Here is a 15370-nt window from a genome sequence, read left to right as displayed (position 1 = left end):
TGAAATGCTGCAATACGGCAATACGGAAATACCGTATTGCAGGTACGATCGTTGCGCTGGAAAGTACTTCCTTCAGGCGTAACGGGGGAAGAGATATTGCCATCTGCATGATTCCCAACCTCAGGAGTTAAATGTGTGAAATCATATCTCGAACTTTATAAAAAGCAAATTATTTAACTTCGGAGTTTCATACGCTAATAGATATTGAAATGTCCACACGCGACTCTCAATAGGGTTTTAGTACTGGATTAATGGTGCTTTGAGCATATCTTAAGTAAAAAAAGCAGGACTTGCTCTTATCCTACTCCTTCGCGACATGCATATTGTAGTAGCTTAAAAATTTATTTTTTCTGAATTTTTTTTTGCAAGTTTTCACTTGAAAGGTATGAGCAAGAAGAAGGCCCTTGATTCACGGATTGCTGCTCTTATCCGCAATGGCGTGGATACCAGAGAACGAAGCTTCATAATAATGGTTGGAGATCGGTCCAGGAATCAGATTCCTAATCTCCACTATTTGATGATGAATGCAAACCTCAAAATGAATAAATCAATTTTATGGGCTTATAAGAAAAAACTTCTTGGTTTTACGTCCCATAGGAAGAAGAGGGAAGACAAGATCAAAAAGGAAATCAAGCGTGGGAAAAGAGAGCCAAATGAACTAGATCCATTCGAAGTCTTTATTACAAACCAGCAGATCAGATACGTGTATTATAAAGAGACTGAAAAGATCCTGGGGAATACCTATGGTATGGTCATCCTGCAGGATTTTGAAGGACTTACTCCCAACCTTATGGCAAGGACAATTGAAACTGTCGAAGGAGGGGGACTGGTTATCATGCTACTCAAGTCCATGACATCTTTGAAGCAGTTGTATACAATGACTATGGATATCCATTCCAGATATAGAACTGAAGCCCACAACGATGTTGTTGCTCGTTTCAATGAGAGGTTTTTATTGTCACTCGCTGATTGCAGAAATTGTCTAGTCTTGGACGACGAGTTGAATGTCTTACCTGTTTCTGGTGGAAGAAACGTTAAGAGGCTTCCTCCAAAGGATGATGAGGAAGTGACAGAAAAAGAGCAGGAGCTGATAGATTTGAAAAAGAGTCTTGAGGATACCCAGCCAGCGGGGGCACTGGTTGCACTGTCCAGGACGGTCAATCAAGCAGAGGCTATTTTAAGGTTTATTGATTCGATCGCCGAAAAGACCTTAAACACGACAGTAACGCTGACTGCTGGTAGAGGTCGGGGTAAATCTGCCGCACTAGGAATTGCTATAGCTGCTGCCGTTGCCCAAGATTACTCCAATATCTTTGTTACATCTCCTTCTCCCGAAAACCTGAAAACTCTGTTTGAGTTTATTTTCAAAGGTTTTGATGCCATGGGATACGTTGAGCATCAAGATTACGACATAATTCAGTCTACTAATCCCTCCTTTGCCAAAGCTATCGTGAGAGTGGATATCAAAAGATCGGGCCACAGACAGACTATTCAATATATATCGCCTACAGACAGTCATGTTTTGGGACAAGCTGAGCTTTTGATCATCGACGAGGCAGCCGCAATACCCCTACCTGTGGTGAAAAAACTACTGGGGCCTTATTTGGTTTTCATGGCTTCCACCATCAATGGTTACGAAGGAACCGGAAGGTCTTTGAGCTTGAAGCTGATTCAGCAGCTGAGAGACCACTCTAATACCATTGTCAGTAATAATTCTCAGACCCAAGTTGTGTCAAGAGGCAGTAAGAAATTGACAGATGATGATTTGCATATCCGTGGTCGCAATCTGGTTGAAGTCGTGTTGGACGAACCGATCAGATATGCTCCTGGAGATCCAGTGGAAGCTTGGCTGAATAAGTTGCTATGTCTGGATGCTAAACTGACAAAAAATACCAAATATGAGACAAGGGGCTGTCCACACCCTAGCGAATGCAATTTATTCTACATTAACAGGGATACGCTATTTTCTTACGATCCGGTTTCAGAGGCATTCTTGCAAAAGATGATGGCTCTTTTCGTTTCTTCGCACTACAAAAACTCCCCAAATGATTTGCAGCTCATGTCTGATGCTCCTGCCCATCAGCTTTATGCTTTGTTCGGGCCAGATGCTGGAAAAGATGGTTCCATTCCAACTCCGTTATGTGTGGTGCAACTTGCTTTGGAGGGTGAGATTTCTAAAGAGAGCATTCGAAGCAGTCTCAACAGAGGTGTCCGTGCTGGTGGAGACCTCATACCGTGGTTGATCAGCCAACAATTCCAGGACGATGACTTTGCATCGCTTTCCGGTGCTAGGATTGTCAGAGTCGCCACACATCCTGACTATATGAACATGGGATACGGATCAAGAGCTTTGGAGCTGTTGACAGACTATTTTGAAGGCAAATTCGCCAATATCAGCGAGGCTTCCTCCTTTGAGGATGACAAGTTCTCTCTTAGGACATTGACTGACAACGAGCTGGAATCCGCGGTTTTACAGCAAGAAGAGATCAAACCAAGAAAGGAAAACAGGTTGCAACCGTTGTTTATCAATCTCGCTCACAAGGCCCCTTACTATTTACACTATATGGGTGTTTCCTATGGACTAACACCAGATCTGTTTAGGTTCTGGAAAAGGTCGCACTATCTTCCAGTTTACCTGAGACAAACTGCCAATGACCTGACCGGCGAACACACCTGTGTCATGCTCAAAGTGCTCGAGAACCGTGAGGACCAATGGCTGAAAGAATATTCAAAGGACTTCCACAAAAGATTTGTGAACCTTCTGGGTTATAACTTCAATGTGATACCTTCTGTGCAGGCTTTGAGCGTTCTAGAGTCTTGTGAAAAGCCCCCTCAAGAAGACTTCACAAAAGATGAGCTAGATAAATTCTTTTCGCCGTTTGACCTCAAGAGGCTCGAGTCATACGCTAACAACCTTATCGACTACCACGTTGTAGTGGACCTATTGCCAATTTTGGCATATCTTTACTTCCAGGGAAAAATCTCTAAAGCAGTTAACTTATCAAATGTGCAGGCAGCAATTTTATTAGCAATCGGACTGCAACACAAGGACATGGACAAGATCGCCAAGGAGCTTTCCATTGAGGCTAATCAAGCGATGGCGATGTTTGCCAAGATCATACGTAAAGTGTCCAGCTATTTCCGCTCGCTTGTGCAACAGAAGATAGCAGAAGAAATGCCTGAAGTGGAGGACGAGACCGTTCGCGAGATGAATGGTGAAGAAACCAACGTCGCAGACATTGAGGAGATCGAAAAAGAGCTGGTCGATGAAATGAACAAGTCCGGAGCTTCAGCGGTGAGCGCTTTGAGAGAAAAACAAAAAGAGCTCATCAATTCCCTGAATCTGGAAAAGTACGCCATCAATGACCAAGGATGGGATGCTAGCAAATTAGAGAAAGCTGCCAAAAACAAAGGTGTGGTGAGCGTGGATTCAGGAAAGAAGCGAAAGACCGGGGAGACAGCCGAACAGATCTATGATCAAGAAATGAAGAAACAGAAAAGGCCTGGTTCAAAGAGATAACCCCCTACATATCATCCTGGCTGTTTGTAGAATCAATTGATCGAAATTTGTGCTGTTGTCGTTGTCGAAAGCAACAATTCGAGGCTCAGCGATCTTGGCAGTGTTATCCTTTAGCTGTTGTTCGTTATGGTATGCATTTTCAAAAAGATGTGTATGGTTTCTGTAGTATTGGGGCCAGACAATTTTCTCGAAGTACCCAGGAGGGTCTGTCCATATACCATTGTCTATAGTGTATTGTCTGCTTTGACGTCTATTTTTGAGAGTATTGTAGTCTGTTTTGTAGAATAGACAAACATCTAGAAGGTCGAGAATCTCCTTATCATGATATAACAGAAATCCATCTACAAATACTATCCGGGGTAGGCTCAAGGGTCCAACTGTTTCTTTGATCTTTTGCTCAATTTGGGGACTGAGCCTTATGAAAACGTCGAGAGATTCTTTGGACGACTCGCTGAATTGAAAGTTTGAGTCTCGCTTGAAATTCCTCAATGTATCTTTCAGTTTTTCAAAATCGACTGCCTCCGGACAGTCCCAGTCATACTCTTGCAATTCCTCATTGAATGGAATTTGCTCATCTGGATAGTAGAAGTCATCTTCGTGTAGTAGTACAGAGTTCGGGAACAGATCACGTAGAGTCTTAGCCACCGTAGTTTTCCCAGAACTCGAAGCTCCACTGACTCCTATTAGGAGAGACATGTATGGAAGAAAAAATTTGGCTCATATATTTTAATTTTATTAGTCATGGCAGACGTTATCAACGCAAACCCTACCGTATTGGATGCAAGCTTGCTGCCAACACGACACGGTACAATAGTGGAGAAGGACGAACAATTAGTGGTGCATCAGGAACTCACCGAGCTTTCTCTGGATGGAATCACCTATACGGATAGCGAGGGCGAATCCGAAGACGAGGGATTTGATGCTCAGGAGATTTATGACTTGATCTCGACAATTTCTGATCCCGAACATCCGCTCACACTTGGGCAGCTGGCCGTTGTGAATCTCTCAGACATCAAGGTTATCGATCCCCAGAATAAGAATGAGATAGGAGAAGTGATTGTCCGCATCACACCGACAATCACGCACTGCTCTTTAGCCACCCTCATTGGTCTCGGAATTAGAGTCAGATTGGAGCGCTGTTTGCCTCCAAGATTCAGGATACTGGTTTTGCTGAAGGAAGGCAGCCACCAGAGCGAGAATCAGGTGAATAAGCAGCTGAATGACAAAGAAAGGGTTAGTGCTGCCTGTGAAAATGACCAGCTTCTTAAGGTGATTAGCCACATGCTAGCAACCTGCGCATGAAGGGATGAGAATAGTGTAGAATAATGCTACTTACAACTTACGGTACGTGAATAGAATGGAGGGATTAATATATGTATTTGCAATTTTTGCGACTCAATCATACATGTGTCTCGTCTTACGCTAGGCATCTTTGATTGGTGAGGTTGTTTCCTTATCTAGGGATGCGCCGGTAGCTTGAGCGATAGAATATATTCCTGAGTCCTGTGGATACTCAGCTACACCCTTGCACTGACTAACTCTTGCTATAATTCTGATTATCGAAAAAAAATTTCATTGGAAAATGGTCACCCTCACTAGAATCGAAGACGAAAGACAACAAAAGCCTGAAGAAAAGGTGTTCAACGCAGGCGACGAGGAAGTTGAGTCCGAGTCGGAAGTTGAATCAGATGATGAGTTTGACGAGAATGAAACTTTGCTGCAGAGAATAGAAGCTCTCAAAGATATGATTTTACCTGAGCAAAGGCAATACATTGCTTCTACTTTGGAGTCTGCTTACTCCACTGCAGCAACTTTGGCCAAGAAATGTGGTAACGGATTGTGGATTCTCACTTCGTCTACCTTGCTTTTGGGAGTTCCATTGGCTTTGGGAATTTTTGGTGAGACCCAGTTGAACGAATTAGAAAAGGAAATGCAGTTGCAACAAGGCAGCAGTGACTTGTTGGCTTCGGGAAGTGAACAACAACCTGCTACAGCTGCAAGATAAGTTTGAAAAGATACAAGAAAGTCAGCTTTTTCTGACCTCACCCAACAATGCGTATTCTTCTTGGTTGCTCATGTGGGCAACAAATGCCGAGCAGTGTGTATATATAAGCATCTGGTTTATGAGAAAAAAAAACGGTAGTATACATGCATGCGTGCTGTAGCCATTAACGAGCTCGGAAAGGTGGCAAGTTCTGTGCTTTGATCGAGATATTAAAAGACTTTCTGGTGTTTTATACTTAGAGCATAAATGTCCAGGTAGGTCGTGATTTCGTAGATCACCTCTAGAATGAACATGGCATGCACTCCGAGAGCAACTCCAAATCCAAGATAGACAATTGAACACAGAACACCATCATAATCATATCCATAAACGCGTGTTAGCACAGGGATCAAAATCAGCTGCACGACGGGAAGAAGCATCGGAAGATTAAAGAATGGGAATTCTTGCTTTGTCAAATGCCCGATAATGATACGGCCCACAGTGAATGCCATGGTAGATCCAATAGTGAGCATCATTGGCACAGTGTACACTGTTCTGATCTGCTCATGAATGATCAACATCACGAAAACGGTGCCATAGTAGGCAAAGAAAGGCACCAAACCTCTCATCGCAGACTTCTGCTCAGTCTTAGAGCTAACGTGTCGGATGACATTCCGGCGGGCAGAATGGATATTAAAGTAGAGGAAGACAGCACCAAAAGCTAAAGCCAAATCAAGGGCTTTGATTGGATAGGTTGAGGATAGATCGAACGCCGAGAGGTCGACGGTGAAAACCTCGAGTTTCCAGAAACTTGGGCCATGCAACGCAGTAGCAACGAAAAGAACAACCAGCAATATGATCCCCTCCACAGGACCTGAGCACTCGCTTAAAAATAATTTGTGGGTGTAGAATTCCTCCCATGTGGACAAGTAGAAATTCATAAGAGAAGCAAATTGGGATATGTACACCATCCATCCCTTCCCCAAACCTGCCACAGATGCAAAGATCAAAACAGAAAGACTGGTGTTCACCGCATCAACACAATGGTCGAACAATTCTCCGAGGGGACCAGATTGTCCGGTTCTTCTTGCATGGATTCCATCACATGCATCAAAAGTTTGGTACAAGAAAATGGAGGCCGCGTAAACCAAGTAGCACCATCGAGGCGATTGCTGATTCAAATCAGGATCCACATAAAACACAAGAAGCAAAGACGCCAAAATGAACATCAATCCCGAAAGCGTAACCATGTTTGGGGCCATCCACACCGGGAAGATCTTTTCAAATTGGACCCAGAATCGTTTTAGGACATATTTAGTCAATAATGACCTGTCCTCTGATTGATACCTGCTGTTAGATATTGAGTAGTCTACTGGCACTTACTTGTACTCTTTCAAGTGAGGTAGGGCCTGCTGGGGTAAAAAGAATCCCATAACCTAATGTGCTCTTGATTAAAATAAATTGGAAGCTGGGATAGTGGATGTTTAAGATTACATAATTTGATCGAGAAATTTCCTAGCTATCTCGACTCCCAAAAATGTAGCTGCGTTGGCTGGGAAGCTTCTGGCGAGGGCTGGACCCAAGCCTGGGAAGAAAGCCTTGATACCGCCCTTTGAGTAAATAGAAGAGGCTGTCTTAAAGACTGACCGGTTGCTTTCCGAAGATTGCTGAACACTTTTAATAGTGTCAATTGGGAAGATAGCAGTCCACATTGCAACACCTGCAAAACCACCAGCGGTCATGATAGCTGCAATAGATATATCACCAGAGCTCGGGGAAAGCTCCTTTTTGAGATACTCGTAAGTAGCAAAGTAGATGGCAGATCCAGGTCCGTCCCTAGCCAAGGTAGCCGTGGACCCTTTGAATATGGATTTTAGCCCCCCTTGTTTATGAAGCTTGGAGACTGTTTGCATAAAGGAGACCTTGCCTTGGGAAGTCTGCATCACCACTTTCACACGCTCAAAAGGGGCTGCAATTAACGTGGTAGGCACTGCACTGAAAAATCCTGCTGCGCTTATCTGAGGAATGGTGAGGGGTGATTTTACTGGATCGATATTGTAAAATGCGTACACAAGTTTCTTGCCCACGTCATAGCCCCAGAAAGACACAGCAAACATTGGAGTGACCCCCAACAAAGGAGATGAAACTCCTTTGTAGAAGCCCAAAGGCCCAGAAGAGGCTAAAGTGCCCTTGATACAGTCGAGAGAAGACTTATATTGATTTGTCTGTAAAAGCACCTTGGTATAGTCGAATGGCTGGCCAGTAATCACAGCACATATTCCACCAAAGCCACCGGCACCAAAGGACTTGAAATTGTCCAAAAGAACGGACTCTGCAATGTTATCCTCCATTTACTCTACACAAGGGTTTTTTTCAAGCTTATATAAAAAAAAAAAATTCCCCACGCAAAGGTGCACCGGCATGTGATGAACACGGCTAAGGGGAAAAAATAATCGTGACTCGAATTTGATTGTTGATGACTCTCTCTATCTATCTAGTTGCTTAGCATGATACCAAGGCACCTAAGTGTCTGGTCCTGATCCACGGTCAAGTCTTCGGTGAACTTTTCGAGGTTATCTTCGAAAGACTCTATAATGTCAACGGTCAGCTTTTCCATAAGCTTGTTCAGCTTAACATCGATCGAATTGAGATAATCGTCATAGCGATCCTTATTCTCAAAGTCCAAATATCCATCGTCTCGTAGCATTTCCGTAACAGATAACATATCCACCAACAAGCTGTTAAACTCTTCGTTGAGGCTGATGAACTGGTTGATGGTCATGATGAAAGAATCAATCTGCTCAATGTAATAAAGACCCGAGTTTCTGCCCTTGGAAGACTTACTATGCATATCAAACAGCCTGGATCTCGTGATTGAGGTGATGTAGTCGCGATGCAACTTTGTCAGTTCGTCCAAGTTATAAGCATTATATTTCAGTTCAAGATAAGCTTTATCGGGCTGAGAAAGGTAAGTCTTGTCAATTTTGATTCTACCACTTTCCAGCACTTTTATGCCTTTAGTATTTCGCTTGATCTTTATATGATGTTCATCTGTTTTGGCAAGGGCCCCTAGCAACTTTTGATACTTTTTTTCGATAATCTCCAGATCAAAGAAACTGGTGATGATATTAACAAACTTAATGAACTCATTTCTCAGAATATTAAGTCGTTTGAAGGTCTTGGATAGCCAAAGACAACGGGAATCAAGAACCGAGATGGCGTAATTAGGGTCTAGTTTCAGTTGTTGACGGACGACCTTGCTTCTTTTTTCAATATGTTTCAGAGAGCTCCGCCTAATGCTGTTGGACTCCAACCACTCCACGTTCAAAAGATAATTCACCTTTTGTAAACGCAACAGGAAATTGAACATCCGCAGATATTCTCTAGAATTATGCGTGGGCCCATTCAAAATAAGGTCAAGGGGATACTTGACCTGGAAATCTAAAGTAAAGACATCCCAACCAATATTTCCGTGCCCCATCTCAAGGATTCTAGCATCCAGTCGATTCAGAACTTCAACGGGAAGGTGTCTGATACTTGAATTTTCAATAGATTCTTGTAAAATTTTCATTAGTTGGTGAGACGACAACGTTGAGGAGGACTCATTCAAAACAGGAAGGCCCTTGACAATAAGAGAATTAACGAAGTCACCTTTATTCATCAACAAGAGTTGATGCAGATAGCTAATTTCTTTGACTAGACCATATTTTTCGTAAAGAACATAGCACATATAATTGATTATCTCGTCGTACTGCTGTTGCACGATTCTGTCCAATTTGTTGGCCGCCATGTCTAAAAAGTCACCGTTGTTCACAAACAATTGTCGATATTTCAAACCAAATCCGATGCACCACTTCATTTCATTGCATTGGTTTTTCAGATAGAGAAGCGATTTTCCTATCTGGTAGATCAGTTCTGAAGTCCTAATGAAAGTTGGAACTTTTTCGGGTTGTAATTCTTGACCGAGTTCTGTGTATGCGATGAAGAAGTTTTCTTTGATAGTATCTTCTCGAACCAACGATCCTTCGAACATCCAGTCCTTAATCATCTCAAAATAGGGTAAAGAACATGTACGAAAAATCGTGGTGGCTAACCCTTTCAACAACGGGTCTCCGATTCTTGTAAGCTCGCTCAGATTTGACAAGAATTCGTTTATGGGAAGGGTCTGAATTTGTGTGGTAAGGTTGTAAAGCAACCGCAACTTGACAATTGAGTCATTCAGTTGTAAGCGCACATATCGTAATGTCAAAGATTCGATGTTTGCTGGATTGAATATCTGATTCACAAGAGTGATATACTGGAATAATTCTTTTTGTAAGAAGCTTGAAAAGGCGACTTTGACTTGCGAGTTGGCCAAAACTTTCGGGCTCATCGTCTTCAAATGTTTGTATATCAAGGCAGGTTCGAAAAGCTGGTAGAGCAAACCGAGCGTGCCATAGCTTATATTAGTTGGAACTTTAATCTTATCATCGAATGGAAATATTTCCGACGTCGAACCGATTAATGTGAATGCCAGGTTTTTGATCATTTCCTGCTCTGGAATAAGGCTATAATCTGTATCATGGTAATAAAAGGGCAACAGGTGTTTGCTAAGGGGCTCTCCTACCGAGAAGCTTTGGCTTGGCGGTCGGCTTGAATGAAGTCCAAAGGTTGAGGAGGGCAGAAACGCGGTGCTGGAAGGTAGGCCAGGAGATGAAAGGAGATGACGATGATTAGCCATGCTTGTGCTAGCTCCCAGATTATTTGCGACTCCAGAAGAGTCGTATTGCGCCATATGGGATGGTATGTGTCTTTGTTTATTTGTCTCGTACGAGTCCAATTTGATCAAATATCTTGCCGCTTCATCTATATTGTTTAGAGACAGAAGATCTTCAGTTGTTTGCTCAAGCTTATCCCAGACGTATGTATACGCAGGCATATGGGCAAAAATAGAACGGTATTCACTCAGGGAAGCCAGAGACTGAGAAGTGCTCATGGAAGACGTATACGACCTTATCAGCAGCCTACATACATCGTTTGTTAGCTTGTGAATGAAGTTAGCATCGAATTCATCTGGGACAATGCTTCTCAAAAGCCGAAAGAGATAATTGATCACGATTTGTTCCGACTCCATCAGGCTAAAATGTAAATAAAAAATAAATCCAATATAAAATAAGGATACGGTGTGAGGTGTAAGATGCATTGATTATATCTCATCTTTCCAGCCCTCTTCAAGAAACATCTCTTGTTTCAAAGGGGGAATGTTGTCGTAGCCAAAGTTGACCATTTGATCAGAATAGTACGTGGCGTTATAAAATTTGAGCAAACTGCGCAAAGCGTACTCATTTTCCCAAGAACGCTTCAATCGTTCGTTAAGATTAAAGATGAACAGATTGTTTAGCCATTGGTCGCGCAACCCCACTTTGTAAAATAGATATACAAAGGAGATAAGATCCATGTTGTTGGAACGCCACTTTTTGCCATTGAATGGACAGATTAACTTAATAACCTTCAAGACAGGCTTATAGAAACTGGAATTGTATATCGTGAGTAAAAACCGTAAGCTTTCTGTTGGTCGCACCTCTAAAAGTTTGTAAATTCGTTGGATCTTATAGTTGGAGATGGTTGAATACAAGCTTCGCAACAATTGCGTAATGATTGTACAATATCGATGATTGGGCTTCAAAATTTTCACATGTGATTGTCCGCTAAACGGCGGAATATACGTTTCATAGGCTTGTTGGTTCACTTCAAATATATCTTCGGAATTGAACTTTGGACTCTGGGGAGCTTGACGGCAAAATGAAGTTGCGGTCCTGAAAAAGTTGTATTCCTTTGAATCGTATAGTACCTCATAATCACAAAAGACAACTCTATTCTTCAGCAAAGTTTCAGGGTCATTGAAATCAAAAGAATTCTCAAGCTGAGTCTGCACTTGGTTGCTGCCAAGGAAGCGAAAAAGGTTCAAATACAGATCGTTGTCAAACAGCAAAAGAGCAAAATATTCCTGTTTCAAAATATGTGACATTTTGAACCACTTAAGCAGTAGAAACATGGTAGTGGAAGCTGCTTTCAAGCAGGTTTCTTTGATCCGCATCAAATCAAGCTTCTGCTTGTCGTATTGTGACATGGTGGAAATGTCATAAGGCTTCTTAGGCGGTAGAAAAGGGTTTTCCGCTGATTTATACCCCGAAGCAGGAAGTACATTTGAAGATATGATCTGAATCAATACTGCCGCCAATGAGTTCAAGTATGGCAATGCCGAATGGTAAAATTGCTCAACACGCTGCAATGCAACAAGCTCATCAGCAAAGATTGGGTTCTTCTCAATGTCTTTCTCGGTGTAAATAAATTTCGAGCCCGTAGGTTCAGTGATACCCTTTTCTTGCTTGATGAAATCTTCAAATACATCAGTAAATTGTAAAGCACTGAACGACTCAGAAACATGAGCATGGAAGATTCTCGTTGCCTCCTGGATACTCACAGGTATGTCATGAGAGAAAGGATACAAATTGGCGAATTGGGGTTGTGTAATGAAAACCTTTTTACGACCTTGCCCGTTCACATGTTCGATCTCTGAGATATTAGAGCTTCTCGACCCTCCTGTATGCTGTGGACTCAAAGTAGGCGATGGGGCAGGCGTTGCTATATGAATCTCAGGAGGACAGCTATCTTGTGAGTTTGGCAACTTGTTGCGTAGATGGTGTTTTTGGTTAATTAATAGTGCAGAAGTATTGATTAGCTTTGAACAACTTTCATTATCTTGTTCAACGTTCAGCTGTAAAATATCCGAGACTTTATGCTCAGGAGGCGAGTAGGTAGGGTATCTGGCAATAAGCTCTTTGCGGAAGTACTGGTAATCAAGAGGAGTGATAGTCTCAACTTTTGCCCCACGAGTTCCTGGGGCGCTGCCAAAAACATGACCGGATTCACATTTAAATCTGAGAAAGGATTTCGTAGACTGCAAGAGCTCAGAATCTCCAAACTGAAGCAATATTAGCTTTGAGAAGAGCATTATGACATTGCGGAGCTTGAAATAGTGAACCACCGAATTGTCCAATGCGGAGCCCAGCTCCTTGTCATTGGCATCCGCAGTCAGCCAGCGCCAGTTGTCAATTGCCCTCATCATGGTAGTAAGAAGTTGGCTCGTATCAACGATGCCGGCCAATAGTCTCACTTTTTCTTTGGTCGTCAAAGTAGCAAGGACAACAGTGTAAACAATGGTCATAGAATGATACAACTGCGAAGACCATGTTTGAAGCTGTTTGCGATTGAGAGGTTTTTCCTCGTTCTTCAAATCGCTCAAGCGAACCAGTCTAGAGCTGAGAACTTCCAAAATCGGGAGCAGCACTTCGTGACTGAGAAATAGGCGAGAGTTGTCTGTTATTTTGGTTATAAGTTCACCGATTTCTGATATCTCGCCATATTGACCCATTGCTATGTATTCCAGACTTATGAGTATATGCAATTGTGTTTTGTCTGAAGCGTTAATCAGTTTCTTAACAAGATCTGAGGGAGTCTGATTTTGGATGGCCAGTTTCTTGATATTGCTCAGTTCTTTGAGATCAGTTGCAGTGAACCAGTCCATATATTCCGTTTCAAAGTCTCCGAGCTCTCTGTATTCGTACTGAAGCACCGGGTATTCGAGAATGATGTTGAAGTTGTTCAGACCGTCAACTTCGCGTTCGTCTTCGTCATCATTATCCGTGAATGAGAAACTACTGTGGGGTGAGGATAATATATCTTGATCATCGCTGGTTTCAACCATCTCCCCACGGTCAATGATGGCGCCTGGAAAAGGATCCAGTTCCTCCAACTGGGCTTCCAAGTCACGAATCTGACTTTCCATAACAAAAAATAAGGCTACAAAATATTTTAAATACCCAGATTTGCTATTCTTTCATGCTGAGTTTGGAAAACTGCGTCGGCTTGAAGTAAGTACATAGGCAACTCCTTCTCTAACACCAGAATCAAGCTCGTGACAGCAGAAGATGAGACTATAGTGGGGTCCATACATTCCTATAACCCTAATAATGGACTGCTATCGCTTGTTCGTCCATCCGAAAACTCATCCAAGGAAAACTTCATTGTTATCAAAAATACGTTCATCAAAAGTATAACCTGCCTTTCCAAACCCAAAGATGTCAATACAAGCTCTATAAATGAGAAGTTTGCAAGTATGCCTCGAAAACCCCAGCCTGTGCCACTCAATATGCTGGGGTATAACTATAAGGTCACCAACGCTCATCTGGTGAAAAAATACCAATCACAATATGTGCTGAATAAGACTTTGGCAGACAGAAAGATCACGCCAGAAGGGAGAGAAATATTCACGAGTTTATTCAACTTACTTCCCGATGGTGATGTCTCTCTTGACAAAAATGACAACATCATCGTCTTTGACAACCACATTGTTATTTCCAAACCTTATGGCGCTGACAACTGCAAAATAGTTTCCGGAAATGATGAACAGCAGCTTTCATACATCAAAAAGATCATTAAGGATGCCTGGGCGCGACTGGAGTCCGAGAGAAAGGGTGGTTGAGACGGTAACAGATATCGAATTCATTTCCTATTTCTTCATGCCTAACATACCAGCCAAGGCAAGCTGGCGTTGAATGGAAACCATATCTTCTGTATTCTTAAGCGTAGCCGTAAATTCAATCTCCACGCTTTCCAGAAGCTTGACACCCTTGCTTTTAGTTCCTTTAAATCCATCGAGTTCAGACCAAGGAATTGCCACAAGACAATGAGCGACCTGAGTTGGATTTTTCTTTACCTTGGACCTTGGTCGCTCAAAATAATTGAAAGACTGTTTGGTGGCCAAATACTGGTAGATGTATTCCATTACTGTGTTAATCCAGACTCTACCCAATCCCTGTAAAATCGAATTTAAATTGAAGTCGAATCGGACGACCATATCTGGCTCACAAGATACTGCACAGTAGTATGTGATTCGCATATTTTCAACCTCTTTTAAACATGCCTTCTCTCCGCTGATGGTCACCAGCATGTTATTTGCGTTGTCGAGTAATGAGCGACTAGGGTTAATTATCCTGATTTTGACATCTGTTGCACAAAAGTCGCTCTTCAGCAACTGCCGATAGAATTGTTGTCTCTTCTTATCCAGTAAGAAGAACTCAAAATAATGCATGTAACGAATTTGGGACTGGATGGTGATACCTGTACGAAAAGCTCTCCTACGTTCTTGGAAAACGGCATTAGCTTCTCGGAAGCATAGTCCAAATTTGAACATCAGATATGCCACGATTATGCTTCCTGTCCTTCCCTTACCATGCTTGCAATGTACGACTACCACATTGGTGGGACTTCGCTGGAGATATTCCTCAATCTCAACGACCGTCTCCAGCAAGGAGAACAAAGGAATAGGACTATGGTCTTTGAATGGTCTGTATAAGAACTCTCCACCCATATCTTTGACAATTGAAGGATCATATCCCACCTTTTCTTCCCTTAGGTTCACTATCATCCAGTTGTTCTTCCCATGGTTCCGATTTAACGCCTCTATTAAGTCGACTATGTTATTAGCACACACCTTAGCTTTATTGTCTGTAGGACCAGAGCAAGCTGCTAGATTTGGCAGAATATACGATAAGTCCAATTTTCGACCATGAATAACTCTAGAATACTTCCCAGGAGCGGGAAGCATCATTAAAAGAAAAGGGATAATAATTTCTACTGACCCCGGAAAGTGTCTTATCTAAGGGCAATTAAATTTGACATAAAAATATAAATCAATCAATGCCAATACCTATCCCGATCCCTGCTATTTGCGCCGGAATTGCAGTGTCCGCAGTGATGTATGTACACAGAGAAGAAATAGTAGAGTTCTTTGAGGACTTAGCGGTCGACTTGCTAGAAAAGAT

General features: G+C 42.4%; 10 protein-coding genes across 10 annotated transcripts; 4 read left to right on the top strand and 6 right to left on the bottom strand.

Annotated features, from left to right (window-relative positions):
* Window positions 1–385: 385 nt before the first annotated feature.
* On the top strand, window positions 386–3520 carry KL911_003639 (uncharacterized protein; the record flags this gene model as incomplete). Its single annotated transcript, XM_043198841.1, has 1 exon — window positions 386–3520. One exon carries the CDS (start codon window positions 386–388, stop codon window positions 3518–3520), a length of 3135 nt encoding a protein of 1044 aa, XP_043053423.1.
* Window positions 3521–3552: 32 nt separating this feature from the next.
* On the bottom strand, window positions 3553–4216 carry KL911_003638 (uncharacterized protein; the record flags this gene model as incomplete). The annotated part of the gene is made up of 2 exons (XM_043198840.1): window positions 3553–3628; window positions 3717–4216. The coding sequence occupies 2 exons, from the start codon at window positions 4214–4216 to the stop codon at window positions 3553–3555; spliced, it is 576 nt and encodes a 191-aa protein (XP_043053422.1).
* A 45-nt stretch (window positions 4217–4261) lies between these two features.
* Window positions 4262–4822, top strand: KL911_003637 (uncharacterized protein; the record flags this gene model as incomplete). The annotated part of the gene is made up of 1 exon (XM_043198839.1): window positions 4262–4822. The coding sequence occupies one exon, from the start codon at window positions 4262–4264 to the stop codon at window positions 4820–4822; it is 561 nt and encodes a 186-aa protein (XP_043053421.1).
* Window positions 4823–5102: 280 nt separating this feature from the next.
* Window positions 5103–5525, top strand: KL911_003636 (uncharacterized protein; the record flags this gene model as incomplete). The annotated part of the gene is made up of 1 exon (XM_043198838.1): window positions 5103–5525. One exon carries the CDS (start codon window positions 5103–5105, stop codon window positions 5523–5525), a length of 423 nt encoding a protein of 140 aa, XP_043053420.1.
* Window positions 5526–5734: 209 nt separating this feature from the next.
* Window positions 5735–6754, bottom strand: KL911_003635 (uncharacterized protein; the record flags this gene model as incomplete). Its single annotated transcript, XM_043198837.1, has 1 exon — window positions 5735–6754. The coding sequence occupies one exon, from the start codon at window positions 6752–6754 to the stop codon at window positions 5735–5737; it is 1020 nt and encodes a 339-aa protein (XP_043053419.1).
* A 240-nt stretch (window positions 6755–6994) lies between these two features.
* Window positions 6995–7855, bottom strand: KL911_003634 (uncharacterized protein; the record flags this gene model as incomplete). The annotated part of the gene is made up of 1 exon (XM_043198836.1): window positions 6995–7855. One exon carries the CDS (start codon window positions 7853–7855, stop codon window positions 6995–6997), a length of 861 nt encoding a protein of 286 aa, XP_043053418.1.
* A 143-nt stretch (window positions 7856–7998) lies between these two features.
* On the bottom strand, window positions 7999–10617 carry KL911_003633 (uncharacterized protein; the record flags this gene model as incomplete). Its single annotated transcript, XM_043198835.1, has 1 exon — window positions 7999–10617. One exon carries the CDS (start codon window positions 10615–10617, stop codon window positions 7999–8001), a length of 2619 nt encoding a protein of 872 aa, XP_043053417.1.
* A 72-nt stretch (window positions 10618–10689) lies between these two features.
* Window positions 10690–13332, bottom strand: KL911_003632 (uncharacterized protein; the record flags this gene model as incomplete). The annotated part of the gene is made up of 1 exon (XM_043198834.1): window positions 10690–13332. One exon carries the CDS (start codon window positions 13330–13332, stop codon window positions 10690–10692), a length of 2643 nt encoding a protein of 880 aa, XP_043053416.1.
* Window positions 13333–13662: 330 nt separating this feature from the next.
* KL911_003631 (uncharacterized protein) lies at window positions 13663–14028 on the top strand (the record flags this gene model as incomplete). Its single annotated transcript, XM_043198833.1, has 1 exon — window positions 13663–14028. One exon carries the CDS (start codon window positions 13663–13665, stop codon window positions 14026–14028), a length of 366 nt encoding a protein of 121 aa, XP_043053415.1.
* Window positions 14029–14055: 27 nt separating this feature from the next.
* On the bottom strand, window positions 14056–15156 carry KL911_003630 (uncharacterized protein; the record flags this gene model as incomplete). Its single annotated transcript, XM_043198832.1, has 1 exon — window positions 14056–15156. The coding sequence occupies one exon, from the start codon at window positions 15154–15156 to the stop codon at window positions 14056–14058; it is 1101 nt and encodes a 366-aa protein (XP_043053414.1).
* Between the last annotated feature and the right edge of the window lie 214 nt (window positions 15157–15370).

Source organism: Ogataea haglerorum (assembly GCF_019207285.1).
Source record: "Ogataea haglerorum isolate 81-453-3 chromosome Unknown 81-453-3_NODE_10_length_422072_cov_98.086364, whole genome shotgun sequence".
NCBI lineage: Eukaryota > Fungi > Ascomycota > Pichiomycetes > Pichiales > Pichiaceae > Ogataea > Ogataea haglerorum.
The sequence above is the reverse complement of the archived record's forward strand: the minus strand, read 5'-3'. Positions and strand labels throughout refer to the sequence as shown.